This window comes from Cyprinodon variegatus, unplaced genomic scaffold, assembly GCF_000732505.1.
Source record: "Cyprinodon variegatus isolate N-32 unplaced genomic scaffold, C_variegatus-1.0 Scaffold276, whole genome shotgun sequence".
In the NCBI taxonomy this organism is placed as follows: Eukaryota; Metazoa; Chordata; class Actinopteri; order Cyprinodontiformes; family Cyprinodontidae; genus Cyprinodon; species Cyprinodon variegatus.
In genome coordinates, this window is record NW_015150729.1 from 224,647 (window position 1) to 244,631 (window position 19,985).

Below are 19,985 nucleotides of genomic sequence, written 5' to 3' on the forward strand. Positions count from 1 at the left end.
ATATAGTAGACCATAAGAACTGAATGGACAACTAGTGTTGTGCCGATGCCATATTTTGGACCCGGTACCGATACCCGATACCTGGCTGTGCGGTATTGGCCAATACCATACCAATACCATCTGTTTGAAATTGATGTGTGTGTGTATATATGAAGAACTGCATACTACTTGGATGTAAAATAATTGCCATCATGGCTTTGTCAAGCTGCTGCCGACCTAATACAAAGCGAATCAAGTAGAACTTTTTATTGCCTACCTGGAATGGGTGACAATAGTTGAATAAACGTTTGGCTCTCAAAATGGTATTGGTGACCTATTTGTAGGTACTCGCCGATACCGATAACACCATTTTAGTGCTGTATCGGGGAACCGCCTGATACTATCGGTGCAAAATTAATAGACACACTGAAAATGTAAGTATATTTATCCACAAAAGACACCAACAGGAAAAAGAGCGTGGTTACCAATATTAATTGAGTTTGCTGGAAGCAGCTGGGAGGAAGGATTGGTAATGATGTTGTTAAGGATGCAGAGGTCTGTAACAGATCTAACTGTTGATGGCATGACTAATAGTTTCTATGCATCTAAAGTGTGCATAAATTCAGCTTCTCCAGCAGTATCATGAGCTTTTTTGGTTGCTTCACTAATTAATCCTGTCATCAGTTCCAGGACAAGGTGGACTGTCATTTATGTTGGGATCAAATTGTGCCACACAAAATGACAAATTGTTTAACGATGGGGACTTTTTTTATAACCTAACCTTGCTTTACTACTATCCATATGTGTATAACTTTATCCCTGAACAGCTGCAGTTATCATGGTATTAAGTAACTAATTAGATGACTATTATTAAAAAGGGGACTAAATGCAAAAGCAAACCTCAATTTTAAGATTTTATTAAATTGTTATGAGTTATGAAAATGTTCTGCTTCACTCATCTGTTGTAATCTTCCCTAAAATCAGAATGAAATAGATTGTCCTGTGCTGTTGTGACATAGTACACGCTCCTTTTCAGGTGAATACTCATGAGGAAGTGGAAGATCTTTGCAGATTGGACAAGATGATTGATTTGATCATCCCCAGAGGTTCGTCACAGCTGGTGCAGGATATTCAGCATGCAGCCAATGGTATCCCAGTCCTGGGCCACAGTGAAGGAATCTGCCACATCTATGTTGACAGCGACGCAAGTGTTGATAAAGTCATAAAAATTGGTCTGTAAATCCACACAGTATAAAACCCCAAAGTTTTTTTTTTTCCATTTTTCTTTATACTCACAAACTAGCACTCAACTGTACGTGGCCTGATAAAATTGCTGCCCTCTGATTCTTTCTTTTCACCATTTAGTAAGAGACTCCAAGTGTGACTACCCGGCTGCATGTAATGCTATGGAAACTCTGCTAATTCACCGAGACATCCTTAGGACTCCCATGTTTGACCGGATCATTGAAATGTTGCGTAGCGAAAGGGTAAAACCAATATGCTCAGATCTCGTTTAGTGTCTACTATTTCCCACGTATCTAATAAAAACCGGTAAAAAAATTGTCAAAATGCTTAAAATAAAATAATCCTTTATTCTAGTAGGAAAATATTACAACAAAACATTAAAACATGTCTTTGGTAGGAAACCAAATGTACATTTAATAGTTCTTACCAAATGAATGTAACTAAAGCTGATCAGAATATAACCATGAATATTTCATGAGGAATTCATCACTTCATGTTTCCCTTGGATAAAAGTAAGATCTTACATGTAGGCCTCTTTTTTATAGCTTCACTTTAAAATAGGATATAGACAACATGCATTTCAAGTAAGGATGGTGTGCATAGATTTTACGAAACCAGGTCCCACAAGAAAATAGCTAACCACTCTAACTTACCAATATCTACAGACAGAGCGATAATTGAAAAGGTTTCATTACTTGAACAGTAACAAACCAGGCTAGATCAAGGCTTATAACTATTTTGCTACAAAGCACAAAGAGGAGGACAGTAAGGAGCATCTTAAAGGCTCCACTAAACCTGTTATAATAATGTATGGAAATTAAGTGAAATTAGATTACTGGGTTTTGCAGCCTTAAATCCTTTAGGTGGATCTGCCATTAAAAAAAGATATATATGTGGAAACAGTAGCTCAGGAGTCTTGTTACAATGCTTTGTATCATGAACTCTTTTTAATGAGGAGGTTTTCAGTATCTGTTAGACTAAACCAAAACAGTGAACAGTTTTGATAGAGATTCAAAACACAATGGGTCTCACTTTATCTAAGTCCACAGACTTAAATTCAATAGAAAAACCTGCAGGATGAGTGAAAGAAATCATAAATCCAAGTTGAAGACCGGATGATCTTGTGAGAGTGCTAAAAGGATGAAATAACCATCAGTCTGTTTCTTCCAAGCTGTGGCATAAGTTTAAGGTACTGTTCAACTAGTAAAGGTGGCTGTATGCGGTGTTACTATCAGGAAAATGCACCATAGCCATTGCTTGTTTTGTTCAAAGTATCTATCTTTGAACACTTTTTCTTTGGCTTAGTAAATGCACTCAAATTAATGGTTTATTTTCAGCATTTTAAAAGGGAACTGTAAAAAGAAAGATATATATATATATATATATATATATATATATATATATATATATATATATATATATATATATGCCATTGAATCCCCATTTAGTTAGTGAGCTTTTTATTTTGGCAATTTAATAATGTTCAGCTTGATTGGCAAAAATGTAATTCAAAGGTCTTTCTATATCTGAAAGGGAACTGGGCCAACTTTTGCTCAATATGAAAATAATTAGTAAAAGTTTGGTCTTTGAAAAAATGTAAACTAGAAGAAAACAGATTTATTCGTTGTTTATCAAAAGCTGATATATTCCAAACATTACTATTTTAAAACTTATTTACAGTTTAAAAAAAGTTATGTGTTTTGTGGTGTCATCAGGTGAAGATCCATTCAGGCCCGCGTTTGGCTTCCTTCATGACATTTTGTCCATCAGTAGCCAGATCTCTGCGTAGAGAGTATGGTGACCTGGAGTGCTGTTTGGAGGTGGTGGACAGTGTGCTGGAGGCTGTTGAGCATATACACAAGTTTGGAAGCTCCCACACTGATGTTATTATCACAGAAAACAGTAAGTGGTATGGTTTATTTTATTGCTACATGTACTATATCTTACAGCAGAATGACTTTTTGAACATGTGTTATTTATTGTTCATGAAGTGATTTTTGTTTAATCTATTATTATTAGATTATTGTTAGCTGTACAAAAAAATACAATGTGGGGATAATAAAGACTCTGAATATTGAACCTACCTGTAAAGCCACACCTGTCATTGGCACTAAGATTACTTTCTCTCTGAATGAACTTCCCCTTCACTGCATTAAGTGAGCAGAGACAAAGGCTGTGTCCAAACGTCGCCCTAACCCCTACAGTAAATCCTTACATCACTATATAGAGCAGGGTTTATATAGTGGACCTAGTTAACTGACCGTTCGGTCAGATGATCACTACTTTTCACTCCCCGTTGGTCAAGTAGTGCCTGTGCCATCTTTGTTATTTGTCGGCGCTGTTGGGTAGCGACAGCCGTAGGTGACAGCGGGCCGCTGTAACAACAAATCCCATGATGCTTTGTGAGGAGAGCTCTCCCCAGCATTCTGGGATATATCTGCTTGTCTAGTTACCATGGATGATCATTACTTTTCAAGTTGCATTGTGGGAAATTTTGAGTCCACTACTTTTTCATCCACTAGACATTCCAACACTCATCAAAAAATGCCGTAACCACCATATAGGGCCCTATATAGTGATTAGGGCGGACATTCGGACAGAGCCAATCTTTTTCAGGGCCTCCCTGTGTGACTCCAACATTGAGGGTAGCTTCACTAAAATGCAGGGCAGATGATCAGCAATTTAGCATAGTTAAGTTTGGACACAGTTGGGGGAGTGGTGGCCTAGTGGTTGGGGCATAGAGCTTGGTATCTGGAGGTTGTGAGTTTGAAACCCACTGCCATAGACTGTCACTCTGGCTCTCTGAGTAACAACCCTTAACCCCCCCAACTGCTCCCCTGGCGCCCCACAATGGTATCCCATTGGTCCTGGAGAGGATGAGTTAAATGCAGAGGTATATTTCTCCAGTGTGCGATCAATATAGTTCACTAATAATAAAACAAATAACTGTTACTGTCAGAATTAAACTGACAGTGTCAGAGCTTCAGTTCAAACATTTTAGTAGAGCCGTCATAAAACATATTAGTTCATTTTGACAGAAACTGATTTTTTAAAGCATCCATGACAAATTCTTATAAAGATAAAGACTTTTTCCTTTATTTTGTTCTCAGCTGTCAACTTTTTCAAAATTTTCTTGAGTGTGCAGTTCTTTTAGTCTGCTATAAAAGACACCTCTTCATGCAGCTCTTTTTTTTCCCAATAATAAAACAGCAGAGCTAAAAACACGTTTCTATTATGACTCTTAGCAGGACGTGCAGGGTGAATTGGTGCCATCTAGTGGTAAAAAAGAGACTTTATTGTTTCACCTAAACCTCTTGTCCCTGATTTCGGAAAAAATAGAGAAAGGAAAATAGAAATGATCATCTCCATAAATGGTTTTGAGCTAAACACATTAATTCTCTAAGTATTGGTGCTGTTAGTAGTGTGCATGTGTGCCAGCATCTGCTGGAAAATAAAATCAATCTCCCCATTAAATATTTTGTTATAATGAAGAATGGAGAGCTCTAAAATGTTTCATAGATCTTTGGACTTTGGACTTTTAGGATCAACACCACAGATAATTTACCAACACTAATTGCCATTTGCGATGGACCTTAAACAACATGGATTCCCTGCACTTTACTTCCAGGTTCTGGGTCTCTGTCTTCATTTTTCAAAATAAACATATCCCAAACTGTTTATCAGCAAATCTATTGTTATCACTGTTGCCAGTTTGCATTTCTTTCCTCCACTTAACTTCAGTTTTTATGCTTGAATACAGCACTCTAGAAATCAATAGTTTCTTTAATATTCTAATATATTCAGATGTGTCTTAATCTGGATAGATACAGTACTAAAAACTGTATCTATCTGCACGTCCTGAAAAATTAAACAAGCTTTTTCCAGCCAACAAATAAGTTTTCTTATATATTTAAGTTCACCTTCAGCTTTGACACAGATCAAAACCAAGCAGAGGAACAGACTGTGGTGGATGTAGAGAACAGTCTGGTATCAGCTGCTCTTCACACCAGAGCTCATCAAAGCAAGCTCAGGTGTCACTAATGTTGAAAACAAAGTAAGACTAATTAAATCAGTCTGACTTAAATTTTTCTTCAGTATATTGTTCCCATTTCATCGAGTTTAAATGTGATAATAGGGGAGTTACTCCAAGGAGCTCCAGCTTTGTAAATATAGGTTTATAATATGCTTTTATTTTGTATTTATTTTATTTATTCCTTACTAGCTTCCAGGCAACATATTTATGCATGTTTTTTATATGAGTTGCAAAGAATAACATGTCAAAGAATTAAATGCTCAAGTTAAACAGGTTAAATACATTTCTCTTTTTTTTGTAATTAGCTATTGTACATTCCACTTTTGGAAAATCATCAATACTTTTGGTTGAGGGGGGACTCATGGTAAGACAAATTTCCCACACAATTAAACACAAGTAAAAAAAGGTTGGGAAACACTGATCTAGGGTGTAAGTTAAGTCAATAGGAAGATTATGAGTGAAATTATTAAGAAACATAGTTATAGGTTATAAGTTTTATTCACCTTTTCTCTTTTAGCTTATTTTTTATCTGAATTACCTGTTTCTTTTAAGTGCATAGGTTCTTTTTAGTGCATAGGTTCTATGCACTGCAGGAGCAGGGTGTGATGTTACAGCTATTCTCAGTAGTCAAACCAGAACATTTCAGGTAGATCTTCCTATTCCTGTTAATACTGCAGTCTGGATGTGTGCATGTTAATCACAGCAGTTCTTAACAGTGTACCTGCCATGTATGTTAACATATGGGGACTAGGGTTATTTCAGGTAATATTCTTTCTCTTTTAGAGGAGACAGCTGAGCAGTTTCTGCAGCAGCTGGACAGCGCATGTGTTTTTTGGAACACCAGTTCACGCTTTGCTGATGGATATCGGTTTGGACTCGGTTAGTAATTTTTTTATTTCCCAAAGTTTTTGGTTTGTCAGTGAGAATCTTAAGTTGGAATTGTAGCCAGGATTGTCTACATTGCGTATTTTCTTCAGATGAACCCTTTCTTACAGTTATTTTATTACTCAGCAAAACTTTAATGCATTTTTATTTAGTCTGTAAACCATTTTTTTTAAACCAGCTGCTTTCTTACTCACATAGAACCTGAAACAGGTTCACATGCAAAATCACAATCTTTAAGCCTTTTTGTTAATTTGCAAAGAACATGTAAAAAAAAAAATAAAGAGAGAAACCCATCTATATGAAGGCGTTGTGCTCCTATGTCCAGCATGCTATAAAAAAATACCATAAAAAAAGAAAAGAACAATTAAAAATGTTTTAATGTAAGATTTATACAAACATTTTAATACTGTAATTTAACCTTTACTTCTAAAGGTTGTTCTATAAGATACTAAATTAAGAATTGTTGCTTATTTTCCACTTTATTGATAAATGGTATTTATATGTTTAGTATGACTTTTTGTACATTTGAGGTTAAGTTTCAATGGTTTTTGAACTTAAAGAATAGTTTTTTGTATAATTTCATATCCATCCCCTTGCACTGAGAAATAATGAACTTTTAATCTGCTGTTATGATATTTAAGTTATTTCTTTGCTGTTTTTTGTTGATGTTATGGGTGCAGGAGCTGAGGTTGGGATTAGCACAGCCCATATTCATGCCCGGGGCCCTGTGGGCCTTGAGGGACTGCTCACCACCAAGTGGATCCTGAGAGGTGATGGTCATACGGTGGCGGATTTCTCTGAGAGCGGCAGCATGGAGTACCTCCACGAGAACCTCCCTGTTTGAGCAGAAATGATCTGGACACAGAGACAGTGACTAGGACTGCTTCATTTTGGTTTCACTATTGTGCCCACTCTCAAAAGCTCGGATTTATATTTAATAGTCAGTAACACCACAACTATAAGACAGATCTGTCTGTTTATTACTGTCTCACTCAATAACTAATTTTATTTTTTTCCTGCCATTCCCTTTTGACATATGAACTGGTTAAATAACCAAAAACATTTTGCAGCTATATATTTTTTAAGAAATTTAAAAATATATATATACCTACCGTTAATTTTTGTATAGTCTGTATGAAAAAACATAATTTTTTTCTCATTTGGTGTCATGGGTTTGGCAAAAGTATTTCTATTTGCTGAATGATGCAGAAATGTTGACCTCGACGACTTTGGTTCATTCTTATTTAGACTCTCCAGATGGTTCCACATTCATATGTTTGAATAACTCTAAACACGTACAATATAAACTTCATTGGATTGACTAGCCAGTATACCATTTAGGAAGGAGAAAGGTTCTCTGTCTCAGAGTTAAATGTATTCAAACTAAGGTTGATTTATTTCAATTTGATTTGAATGGATTGGACTCAATTTAGTTCCATTCAATTCAAAGCAATTCAGTTTAATTTAATTCAAAAACGTTTTAACTAATCTCAAAGAGAAATCAAATGTTGCAGCAACTGATAGGGGTTTTAATCAGTTGTTGTAGGTGCTGATAGCTGTAGGCAGGAACAATCTTATTGCACTGAATCTGGAGAAGCCTTTGACTGAAGACACGCTGTGTTTGTTTAACAGTCTTCTGAGCAGAATTCTCATTGTTGTCCATAATGTTCTTCACTTTATAGAATAATCTCCAGAGGCTTGTTGAGTTTTTATTTTTAGTTATTTGTCCCAGCAGCTGATGGCATAAGAGATCACACTCTCCTCCACAAAACACAAGGGTCCTACATTCTGGTGTGAAAGAAGTCCAGAACAAAAGCTCATGGGAATGCTTGCTGTAGAAAATATGCCACTAATCCAAAGCAAGACCACCTGCGTCACAAAAACATGCTCTGTGGTGAAACGTTTTACCATCCATCCATCTTCTTTACACGCTTAATCCCAAGTGGGGTCACGAGGGGTGCTGGTGCCTATCTCCAGTTATCAATGGGCTAGAGGCGGGGTACACCCTGGACAGATCACCAGTCCATCGCAGGGCAACACAGAGACAAACAGGACAAACAACCATTCACGCAAACACTCACACCTAAGGAGAATTTAGAGAAGCCAATTAACCTAACAGTCATGTTTTTGGACTGTGGGAGGAAGGTGGAGTACCCAGAGAGACCCCACGCATGCACAGGGAGAACATGCAAACTCCAGGCAGAAAGACCCTGGGCCAGGAATTGAACCCAGAACCTTCTTGCTGCAAGTCGGCAGTGCTACCCAGTGGGTAAAACCTAAAAATAACATCTTCGCTATGAGACCAACCTCATATTAAGGGATGTTTTGCTACAAGAACGAGTATCTCACTCTAAAAAAATAGATGACGTCATTATTAAAATAGATTTTTTTGGGCAAATAGACAAGTTAGATTCATAGCTCTGGTTTCTTAAAAACTTTCGACAGAGCTATACAGTTAGGTGAGAGTAACAGGACTGAAACCTGACTCAGCTGGACTGGCTCTTACATCAACTGATCAACTGCTCTTCTGCAGCCTCTGCAGAGGTAAACAAACAATTAGACCCAATATATCAGAAATATATCTTTGCTAAATACTATGAATAATGTAAAGTTTGGTATTTGAAAGAAGAGAGATAGAAATGTTTCAAATAATCACCCTCTAATTACTCTGGTAAAAATCGATCAAACATAAATTTGGTAAATGTTATTTCAAAAAAGGAACATTTGGTTGTTTTAACTATTAACTTTGAGAAAATCATTGTTATAATACAGAAAAATAATATATGTTGATATACACGATACATATTTATGCAGTCATATTTCCAGACTAAGCAGGTCCTGGTCTGTTTCAGCCATCAAAAAGTTTATGATCCTTTCTATAAAGCTTTTTTTTTTAGAAACAAGGTAAGATTTTAATGAAATAATATGACAAGAATTGTCCTTTGGCATTTATTATCATTATTCCGCATTCTTTATTTTTCTATTTATTCACAGATGCCAGCTGTGCTCATTCTTGAGTGGTTTGTTGCTTCACTAGTTGTTCCTTGTGATGCCCAAAGCCTCTGTCAGATTTAGGAATGCTATCTGACAAGTCCTTTCCTGAAAGCTGCAGGGCTGAATGAGACTGCTGTTAAATAAAGCTCTGTAGCGCTGCAGCTTCTGAGATCCTTTCTGATGTCTTCGCATTGCATGTTCAAGGTTTGGGTTTTGGTTCTTTAATGAGAGTAATGTTGAATAAAAAAAAAGTTGAGGAAGAAAATTTGGGGTTTCTTTTTCTGACTTTCTTTGATTTCCTTTTGTTCTTGCTGTTGAAGAGTTGAGGATTTTTATATGTATGCTCATTGCTGTCCCGGCTCTAGTCTTTCTACTTTTACAAAGAACACAAATTAACGCGAAGGAGGGGGAAGAGAAGTCATGCTGATCAGAAAAACAGATGTCTAAAAGGGGGCCTTTTCAAAGTTGCCCATAGGGAAATTTGCGTTGCTGGAAGTGGGACAAGGAAGATGGAAGACAATACTATAGAGGTTTAATTATCCAGCCATCAGAAATGAAAAGAGAGACAAGGAGAACTGAGACTAATAATGGAATCACAGACTTATGTTCTGGGTTTTCTTCTTTTTCCCCCAATATATTTCACTCCTTTCTATCATCTAAAGAATTCATTCTCCAAAACGCACTACTTACCCTTCAATCAGCTCCCTGTCATAAGTCCAAAGGGTTCAGAGATGAAGGAGAGAAATCTCACTTTTTTGTCTTTTTTATGTGTGAAGCGATTGAAAATATCATCTAAATGACTTGAGGTGGAGAAGGAACAATGGAGGGACAATGAGGATTAGCACTCTTTTGTTATCGTGTTTTATAGGATTTTATATTACCTTATCTAATGTATCAAAGCAAACTGCAGTTCCAGCTGATGTAGTTTAGGGTAATTACATATATTCAGTTTTTTAAACATGAAATCTTGTGATTTATTTATGGAATAAAAAATTTATAACTTTTTATAGCAGTGAAATGATTTTAACAAAAGGCATTGCCTTTCTATTGTACAAAATGTCTCTTTAAAGTGTTCTTATGATTGTATAAAGTAGGAATGAGAAGAAAATGAAAAACAATATGAATAGTAACTTATATAATGATCTTTAGAAACCACAACGTGCCTGTTCAAACATAAATAAAGTTTGTGATAGATTATCCTAAGACAGCAAAAGCTTATAAAATGCTATTTCTGGATGTTTAGTAATTGAAAAAAACAAACTAAGCAGAGCAGAAAACCATGTTTTTAAAAAATAAAGCATATTCTGTTGGTTTAAAATGAATAATCAGGAACATCTAGTGTATGCACATAATGTTTCTACATATTTGTTGACTTAGAAACAATTATCACCAAATATGAACTTTTCCAATATGGAAGTCTGAACACCAATTAATAGATATGTTTGTTGAGGCAGGGATGGATTTAATTTTAAGCATTCCTGTTCTGAAATTAGCATCTTAATCGATATTAAGTTCAGCTGTATCTGCAAGAATTGTTTCGACATTTGCATACCTGCAACAAAGCTGCAGATATAGTTTGTAGGGAGGTTACAATACACCAAAAGTATCTAATCTACAAATTGTGTCACAGGAGAAAAGTACCAGAAATCATAATCAATGCACAGTAAAATTCTAGCTTGATCTGTTTATCTTCTTATGGCTGCAAGAATCCCTTATATTATTCTTCTAAGTTATATAAAAAGAGAAGAATCTTGGGGGAAAGCATTACGATAGGATGAAACCAAAAGTTTCCTTTGGGCAACTATTGAAAAGTGCTTTTGCACCAGGAAAAATACACAACAACTTATCAGCCCAGTAAAACTGGGTGGGGGCAGCATCATGCTGCAGAGGTTGTTTTAGCAGGTAGAGAGGAGTTTGTCAGAATCAATGGGAAGCAGAATGGAGCTGTAAAAGACTTAGAATTGAAGCGTAGAGGTCAACCTCACAGCTGGCAGTGTCTCTAAACATTGTAATAATGTGTAGTTATAAACACCAGTGATCAGAAAGCATTACCCTTTTCATCCCTAATCAACAAATAATGACCTACCTTACTGTAAAATCTAGATATAAATCTGAGATTAAATGTGCGGGTTCAAATAAAGAGGACTGAGGACAAGATATGTCTCTATCGGATGGATCTGGGAAGCCTTTAGCATGATGGAAGCCATAGACTCCTAACCAAATACTGAATGTTAGAAACAGTTCAGAAAGACGTTTAGAGAAATTTTCGTTTTGGTAGTATGTACATCTATACTCCCAGCATATTTGCTGTTATTTCAGTTTAATTCTACATCAGAATCAGAAATACTTTAATAATGTCAGAGGGAAATTACTTTTGTTACACGCTCCAGTTACAGTTTTATATATATATACACCAGAGATGGGAAGTAACGAAGTACAAATACTTCGTTACTGTACTCAAGTAGATTTTTCTGATATTTTTACTTTACTTTACTACTTATTTTTATGGCGACTTTTTACTTCTACTCCTTACATTTTTACACAAATATCTGTACTTTTTACTCCTTACATATTAAAAAATTGGCTCGTTACTTTAGTTTTGAATCATTTCAATAGAGTTACCGTTATTATTTTTCACGTCATCAATACCAAATTCAATCTAATTGGATGGGAATCTACGTTGCATTTGACGCACCACTACAAGATGAATCGACAGATTCGGCGGTATTCATTGGCGGCAAATCATTGCAGCTTGGTGGCGGTGGCATTAGCATAGTAGCATGGACGACGAGATGATTGAAAATGAACACAACAGAGATCTAGTCCTATTGGCAGACATCCATTTAAAATGTAGGCAACGGCATGAAAAAAGTGGTTTCTACTTTTACTTTTATACCTTAAGTAAATTTACTAGCCTGTACTTTGTTACTTTTACTTGAGTAAAGAAGTTTAATCAGTACTTCCACTTTTACCAGAGTATTTTTTAACACAAGTATCTGTACTTTTACTCAAGTACGGAAAGTGAACACTTTTGCCATCTCTGATATACACACATCCAACTACACTAGACAAAGATACAAATAAAGAGTCTTGGAGTTCTTATTTTGAAACACTAAAGGATATTTGTCTTAAAATGTTAAACTTAAATAACAGGTACTGCTAAATCCAAATTTGGATTTTTTTTTTACTTTCAACTAATTTTATTATTATCAGAAACCACAGCTCTATTTCTGCCTAAAAACTTCATATTTCAGGGTGTTTCTGTTATCTCTAATGATCAGTGCCCCAAGAATCCAGCACAACCTGTCCCCCGCTGAACCCTGTTGATGTTTTGTTATCCCCTGAGCATTGTTGCTCTTGAATGTCAAAGAAAAAAGATCGGCCAATAGCGACACTCCTTTAATTGAACATTACTCAAGGCCAAAACTCATAATACTTGTTTAGCTTGATCTTAAGGCTTTCAAATGCTTTTCCTGCTGGGCCTCATATTTTTTAAATCAATAATTAATGGTCAAAGTTATTTATTCATGTGTCTCTTCTCCAATTATGCTGTGTCTAATTAAAAATTTCAATAATTGATATTTATTTCTGAAAGCTCTCAGAATCTGAGTGTGATGAAAAATGCATGAGCAGAGATTGTGGACGGGGTTTTTGTTTTTTGTTCTGAGAGAGCTTGACGCTCGGGGCTAATAACAGGCCACTTTGACTCTGGCTCTTTGAGTTGGTACTGGTCTTATGATGTTGATCTAACATGGGCTTCTTTCATGGACCCGAAGCGCTCACTCTGTACCATGTGATCTCATAAAGACTCCAACATGTCCATTCTCAGATGCTCTTCTTTATGTCTTTAACAGCAAACTTCAAACAATAAGCTTCTGTTTCCTTGAGAATTTCTTTCTGTGTATGTTTAATGAAGCTCTAGAAAACTGCAAAGTCTTGGTCTTGCAAGGACCTCAATGGCTACTCTTCATGTCTGTATAAATGTCTGTATCTACATTTTAAAAGAAGAGATCACATTAAAGTGACAGCTGTGCTGGAGAATAAAAATCAAGAAGTCTTTTGTTGATTTTCGTAAAGTTTTTATTTATTTATTGTGATTTCATTGGGACAGAAGGTTCAGGACCTGCTGGCAAAATCTTTTTTGCAATGGGAAACCCAATGCAAAAAAAAAAAAGATTGTCAATATTCTGTTTTGTTTTAGCGCTTTGTTGGAGAATAGCTTCAATGCAAAGCAACCAAAGTAAGTTTAATCCCACTTTGGTTAGACCAAACCACCATAAAGTGTTTGATTGCAGGTTTGGATACCACACAGTTGTGACCATGCTCCAACAGAGCTGGCATGAGAGACACAAGAGGAAGGTTTAAAGAGTGGGGCTCAATGAGGGCAAAAAAGAAAAAATCAACAGAAATTTAGTTGTTTTCTGTGACGCGTCTCAGAGAGCCAAAGGTAGCGCTTGTGCTTCCCCACTCAATGTGCCTTCTGTACTCTCCTGGACGCAAGAAGTATTGGCGCCCCCTGTAGTTGGTGTGTTCATGGAGCATCCAGTAGCCCTCCATGACATTGACAGAGGAGATGTCACGCGTGTGGAAGCGCTCATTGAGATCAGGGCAGTCTTCCACCACCTCCATATTTTGTCCTGCGAAGTCAGAACGCTCAAAGATCTTCATCCTGTAGTTTCCGTTGTACTACAGAGGGAAAAACGTAAAGGTAAAATTGTGTTGCATGTTTAAAGAAAACCTTGCAGCAAGCAAGGTATGTGCATCATTCAAAAACTCACAGGAGGGACGATGCGGCATGAGCGGATGCAATCGTTGAAGCCGGCCCAACGCTGGTAGTCAGGATATTCTCCCTTGTGCAGCATGTATTGGTAGCCTGAATAGTTGGGCTTTTCGTAGGCCACCCAACAGCCACTGTCAACCTTTATGGAGTTGCAGCGGGTAAGGAAGCTCTGCATCTCAGGACAGTCACTACTACACTCATAGTGACGGCCCTGGAAGTTCCTGTCTTCATAGAAGATAATCTGCATTTGAAAGATGGTTGTCATTAAAATATCACCGCAGAGCTATTTCATTCTCCCTAAACTGCCTCTTTATAAATGTCCATTAAATTTGGCATTACCGAACTAAAGATGGCTTGGAGTGGAAATCAACTTGATTAATAAAGAGCTTAATTAGAGGCTTAAACACATCAGTGCACATGATTCCTTATCAAGCTTTTTCTATTTTCAAGACCACTGCTAGTAAAGTAATGACCTCTGGTTCAGTTGCAGTGATCTGCTTTGTCCTACCAAATGTTTTTGTTTAAAATATGAGACTCTCTTGATAAATTAGAATATCACCTTACACCTAATCTGTTTTAGTAAGTTAATGCAAAAACGGAAATGTTATTTCCTGGAATCACAGGAAAGACTGTAGGTGGGACAGATTTTCCTCACACACACCTTGATAATAGGAGTAAACTACCAAAAGTTATGGCACAAGACACTGGCTATCCAAGGACTGTTCTTTCCAAGTGTATTAGAAGGAAAGCTAAGTGGAAGGAAAAAAATATGAACACGTTCCTAGTCTTGGGAAGAGTGAACGGGTCCAGAATCCAAGTTTATATGGAGGGAGGTAAGTCTACTGCAGTTAGTCTTTGTTTTTCATCAAGTGCAAAGTAATGTCTAATAGGAAGCACATATTTCTTTATGGTGACAAGCTTTATTTAGATGCTAATCTGCCCTGCTGGTGGAGGTACGGTCAAGAGGAAAATGGGACATCAGACTAACAACAAGGACTGCCATGTAAGCAAGTCAGCTTGATGAACAGTTCAGCAGACTGGTAGATTAGTTGCTGCCATCACACAGGACAGAGACTAAACTAAGAAAGAACTATGCAATTTTTAAAACTTGTCATGATATTTTGCTTAGTTCGTTTTACAATTTATTCTGCTTTCTGTTATTTTACTAGTAATATGGTGCATTACAATTGTTTCTATTCAGTTTTTTCCCTCAGCAATATTACAAATTGTTTTGCAATGATTTAATCAGTAAAGACAACAAATCAAATATTTGCACATTAGGAGCTATATAGAACTCGAGCCTACCTTGCCCATTGTGAATTTGTTCTGTTAGGTTCAGTCCAGATCCGGCGCAAAGCTTCTGTCCGGTCCTCTTTATAGATCCTGCTGGGATCAGGGCTTTGTGAGCTTGACTAAAGCTTTGTCATGTCAGCACGGTTTGCTCAATACAAGGTAAAACACTATAGGAATGGTGAGCTGCAGCAGCTGCTTTGTCTCTGTAAAAGCTCTGTCTGTCTATAGAAAAAGACTTTACAAATGCGTTTTTTTGAGGGGGGGTCCCTGAGGCTTTCAATAGCAGTTACAACATCTGCCTTTACTTGCATGCATGCCAGAGACACATCATTTTGTATGTGTTTGTAAATAATCCCACATAGAGATGATTTTTTTTTTTTAAAGTTAGAAGTTTATTGTTCATTTGATGCCTGCATGGCTGGAGTTTTACATGCTTGTCCTCATCCTTCTGAAAGAGCCCACCATGGGGTTGAAGCAGCCCCAGTCCCTATAGGACCTGTACTCTCCTGGGTGCAGGAAAAACTGCCGTCCCCTGTAGTTAGGATGCTCGTAGAAGATCCAGTAGCCCTCCATGACATTGCAGGAGTAGATGTCTCGGTAGTGAAAGCGTTCGTACACGTTAGGGCAGTCGTCCATGAACTCCATCATGTGACCCATCATGTCGGGTCTGTTGTAGAGCCTCATCCTGTAGGATCCTCTATACTGCAAGTCAGAGACATCAGAGTATCATTTTATTTTGGTTGCTATTCACCCTACAAAGAACTTTGGTAGATCATCCTTGAATTGTGGTATTAAGTACGAATAAACATGAAAAAGAATGGAATTTTAAGTTAGACTTTTCACCATCTTAAAGTATTGCCCTAGAGCAGGGGTCTTCAATGTTTCCAGGCCAAGGACCCCAAAACTGATGGTGAGATGTAGCAGGTACCCCTAGTTATATATATTGTATTGAATTGTGTAAAGAAATTTCACCTTAAGGTTATTAAAGTATTTTTGATTCTGATTCCTCGTTAAAGGGACAGGTGTCTAGCTGTGTGTCGTTGAATGTGTGCATTGAAGACTGAAAGACATCTTCTGCCTCCATTTATCTGTTTACTACAGTGTTGAGAAAACGGCAGCGGGAAATATAAAAATCTAATATCTAAAATCTAATCAACCAAAACATTTGTGACCCCCATGCAGTACCTGTGTGGACCCCCTAGGGGTCGCGGACCCCCTGCTTAAAATCTCCACTCTAGAGTAGCAAGCAGTGGAATAAGAAAACTGAATCTTAGTTGGGGGATTTTCTACTTTTAAAAGATGACGGGATCTATTAAAGGAACTCTAAACAGAGATTTTACATGAATACAATTTGTGAGTAAGTAACATTTATTTCCAAAGCAGCTTTATGAGTTGCAAGTTGACAATGACTTGGTTTAGGAGCAGGGTGCTTCTGATCTGTGTCTGTCTGAGTGATTCACTTACTGGGGGGAACATCCTGCAGGAGCGGATGCAGTTGTTGAAGCCCATCCATGAATGGTAGTCAGGGTAGTCACCAGGGCCGAGGATGTACTGATAACCCATGTAGTTAGGCTTCTCGTAGGCCACACAGTAACTACCACTGACACGGATGGATTGGCAGCCATTGAAGTGCCGGAAGGTGTCCATGCAGTCCCCGGTGCACTCCCAGTGGCGGCCCTGGTAGTTCCGGCCTTCGTAAAAGACTATCTGTAAAAAAAAAAAGAAAAAAAAAGAGGCAAAATGTAAGTTCTGAAGTCTGAACTGTTGCACTTTACATTTTCATTTTACAAATATAGAAACTAAATGCTGCACACTGGAAGTGCATTTCTAGAGTCTGAAAGATGAAAAGTCAAGATTTTTTATGAACCCAGACTGAGTTTCAGGTTGTTTTGTCCTCTCATCAATTCATATCCTCATTTAGAATGTGAGAATTACATCATGCACAAAATGAAGATTCTATACTGGTGTTATTAACCAATGCTTGTTTGTTTATTTTCAAGTCTCCAAATATTCTTGTTGATTTTTTGTGAGAAAGATAGCAGTAATCAAACTTTGGTAATACCTAGATCTAATTGGATTATTCTAAAATAGTAAACATTAGCCCATTGGTCTATGAACTTTGGCTCTGATTCTCATTTGGACCTATAAATTCAGATTATGACACAAAAAAGTGTCTCGTTTAGAGAATGCTTCTTTTTGCAGCTGGAACAGTCATTTCTGACAAAAACTGCAGAAGCAAGAAAATTTAAAGGGACAAAATGACCACAGTCCCGTCAGTTTATTTTTCCCTCCTATTGGTCTGATCACGTTTCTATTGCCTCATTCTAACACAGAGCACTTCTTGCCCACTTCGATTCCTCGCTGCATGATGTGCTCATACCTTTCCCATGGTTGAAGGGCTATGGATATTTTGCGGCATGGCTCTGAGCTCACCTACAGGTCCTTTTATACTTTCCTGCTGACCATGAGGCCCGTATCACGTCACAGACTACTACGCTTCACCTTTTCAGATGATGACCACTGTTGGCTTTGTCTGCAAGCTCAGGGAAAACTTATCTCCAGTCTGCTAGAGTTTACCTATAGAATTGGCAACTCCCACTGTCAAAACAAGACAAACAAAAAAAGAGAACAGCACACAAATGTTATTCTCTGTTTGCATGACCTATGTTCCGCCATTTCATGCTGCCTTTTCAAATGACACACAAAGCCCTTTGGCTGCATGGCCCCCCCCTTAGAAAAAAAAGCATCGTAGGTGTATAGGTCAACTTTTTGAGACCCACTAACCAGGCTGGGACAGATTTATTTTCTATAAAAGATCTGTCTTAGGCTGATCAGCTACTTTTAAAGAAAAGTTGTGATGATAGTTTGGGCATAGTGAAGCTTTGGGTTGATATGATCTACAGTGATCCCTTCTCTCTTTTTCCTTCCATAGCCTCCAGTTGCGCTGGTCTGTTTGCAGATATAGAGAACTTTATGGTGTGAACGTGGTTGTGTGATATAAAAAGAAGGGAGTTTTGTGGCATCTGTGTGTTTGAGTCTTTGTGTGAAATGATAGATGTTTGGACTTAAGCGTTGGGCTTGTAAGTGTAGCCCAGAGCGGAAGGGGTAAAATGCCTGAAAGAATTTCTGACATGCATTATGCTCCAAAAGCCCAGCTGGTGCCAGAAAGGTCAGTCCTATTTGTACCTTTTCATCATGATAAAGACCCTGTACACCCAACCCTCCCCCCACTGACCTCCTTTGTGCTTTTATTTGCTTTTTTCAGCTTTGAATGTGTATTAAATCAAACACAACGTTAAGTTCCTAGGCAAAAACACAGCTTTCCTGGTTGTATCTCCAAAGTCATATGACACAGCTCAAATGTTAAGAAGGCGCGCTCATAGGCTGTTTGTGTCTTTGATTACTGATCCAACCCAAACTCCCATATGGCTTCAGTGGGGTTTCATGTATGAAATGCTGCTCTTTTCCTCTGACATAAGTAGTTCATTGATATCCTTTCATCATACTGTGCAACGTAATTGTAGTAGATGATCAAATGGGATGTTTTGTTTTGTTTTGCGAGTTTCTGGAGCAAAGGTTTACTTTGGAATGAAACGTTCAGAATCTGTTATAAACAAATGTTTAAATTTTTTATATTTGATTAAATAAATTCACAAATGGGAAATCTAACTCAAAAGACACAAACAGTATGGCAGAAAATATGCTCTGACAAAGCCAGCCTGAGACATAAATTAGGCATCCTGCAGTTTAGTTCTTCCAGGCCAGCAGGAGGCTCCTATGAGTGCTTTAAGTCGTGCACTGTGTCAAGGTAATTCCTTATTGTGTTGCTATGAGCTATTGTGCTGCAGCATTGAATGGATAAGATAGCAGAAGTCACAACATAGAGTTTAAGGTATCACATATATAAAAAAACACAAATGTTTCCACTATTAAAATATTTTTTTCACTTTTTGTTGTACCAATAGTAATTAATTATAGTGTCCTAGTTTTTCCTCAAAAATATTTTTCCTGTTTTTGCCTTTTTTAGTTATATTTATGTTCCCCCAAACCTACAAAATTCAGATAATCAAACTGTTATTACTGTCATGAATTTATAAGGGCAATCCAAACCATGCCTATGTAAGAGAGTAAGTACAGTAAATATACAGTATAACTGTGATTTTGTCAAAGTGTAATTCTTCAGACATAGCCAGACCTGTCGAAATAAGAAATATATAGATCCTCACTAAGCAGTGAAATACATACAATCTAAAATGTAATAACATATGGGTGATCATTCAGAAAGAATTACAGTCATGTCTAAATATTTTGGTCATTAAAATAAAAGATCTGAACTGGTGGGACCTTTTTCCACTTCTGAGGGTTTTTGAACAGGTCTGGTGACAAGGGAGCTCTAAAAAACAAAATGCAGAAACACACGATCTGCTGCTCGATCTACAGTAAGTACTGAATTTTACATTTTAGCATTAAATTCCAGTTGCAACTTAGTACCTTTTTTATCTAAACATTGTATTGTTCTGTATTTAGAAACTAACCGGTACTATGCAGAAAATGTAGTTTTGTAAACATGATTGGTTTTAAATCTCACTTTAACGCAATTCGTTTTTATATGGTATTTATGTCAGCTTTGTAATTGTTGCTTGAACAAGTTATTATTATTATTTTTTTCAAATTGAATGAAATTTTTCCCTGACTGTTGCTGTTTTGCTCACTGAGGGTTGATGATTGGTCCCAAAGCCAGTCATCGGAGAACCACTGATCTTTTTTTTTTTTTTT

General features: G+C 37.2%; 3 protein-coding genes across 3 annotated transcripts in view; 1 reads left to right on the forward strand and 2 right to left on the reverse strand.

Annotated features, from left to right (window-relative positions):
* The window catches only part of LOC107089987 (delta-1-pyrroline-5-carboxylate synthase-like), a 25,459-nt gene extending 17,334 nt beyond the window's left edge, over positions 1–8,125 (forward strand). Inside the window, exons 14-18 of the mRNA XM_015383081.1 lie at positions 1,016–1,211; positions 1,345–1,466; positions 2,940–3,126; positions 6,041–6,136; positions 6,823–8,125. Coding sequence (XP_015238567.1) covers positions 1,016–1,211; positions 1,345–1,466; positions 2,940–3,126; positions 6,041–6,136; positions 6,823–6,986 — 765 coding nt within the window. The 3' untranslated portion in view covers positions 6,987–8,125. The remainder of the gene's footprint in view (positions 1–1,015; positions 1,212–1,344; positions 1,467–2,939; positions 3,127–6,040; positions 6,137–6,822) is intronic.
* A 5,108-nt stretch (positions 8,126–13,233) lies between these two features.
* On the reverse strand, positions 13,234–15,459 carry LOC107089982 (gamma-crystallin M2-like). The gene is made up of 3 exons (XM_015383077.1): positions 15,222–15,459; positions 13,915–14,157; positions 13,234–13,822 (listed from the first exon to the last, which is right to left on the reverse strand). Exons 1-3 carry the CDS (start codon positions 15,228–15,230, stop codon positions 13,547–13,549), a joined length of 528 nt encoding a protein of 175 aa, XP_015238563.1. The 5' UTR covers positions 15,231–15,459; the 3' UTR covers positions 13,234–13,546.
* A 121-nt stretch (positions 15,460–15,580) lies between these two features.
* Positions 15,581–17,668, reverse strand: LOC107089981 (gamma-crystallin M2-like). The gene is made up of 3 exons (XM_015383076.1): positions 17,590–17,668; positions 16,674–16,916; positions 15,581–15,911 (listed from the first exon to the last, which is right to left on the reverse strand). The coding sequence occupies exons 1-3, from the start codon at positions 17,626–17,628 to the stop codon at positions 15,636–15,638; spliced, it is 558 nt and encodes a 185-aa protein (XP_015238562.1). The 5' UTR covers positions 17,629–17,668; the 3' UTR covers positions 15,581–15,635.
* Between the last annotated feature and the right edge of the window lie 2,317 nt (positions 17,669–19,985).

Excerpts from the sequence above, each read along its gene's own strand:
- LOC107089982 (XM_015383077.1), bottom strand. Across the intron at positions 13,823-13,914 it reads CATGCCGCATCGTCCCTCCT|TACAACGGAAACTACAGGAT; the intron begins GTGAGTTTTTGA and ends TTCCCTCTGTAG.
- LOC107089981 (XM_015383076.1), bottom strand. The coding sequence starts at position 17,628 with ATGCCGCAAAATATCCATAGCCCTTCAACCATGGGAAAG. Across the intron at positions 16,917-17,589 it reads GCCCTTCAACCATGGGAAAG|ATAGTCTTTTACGAAGGCCG; the intron begins GTATGAGCACAT and ends TTTTTTTTACAG. Across the intron at positions 15,912-16,673 it reads CCTGCAGGATGTTCCCCCCA|TATAGAGGATCCTACAGGAT; the intron begins GTAAGTGAATCA and ends TCTGACTTGCAG.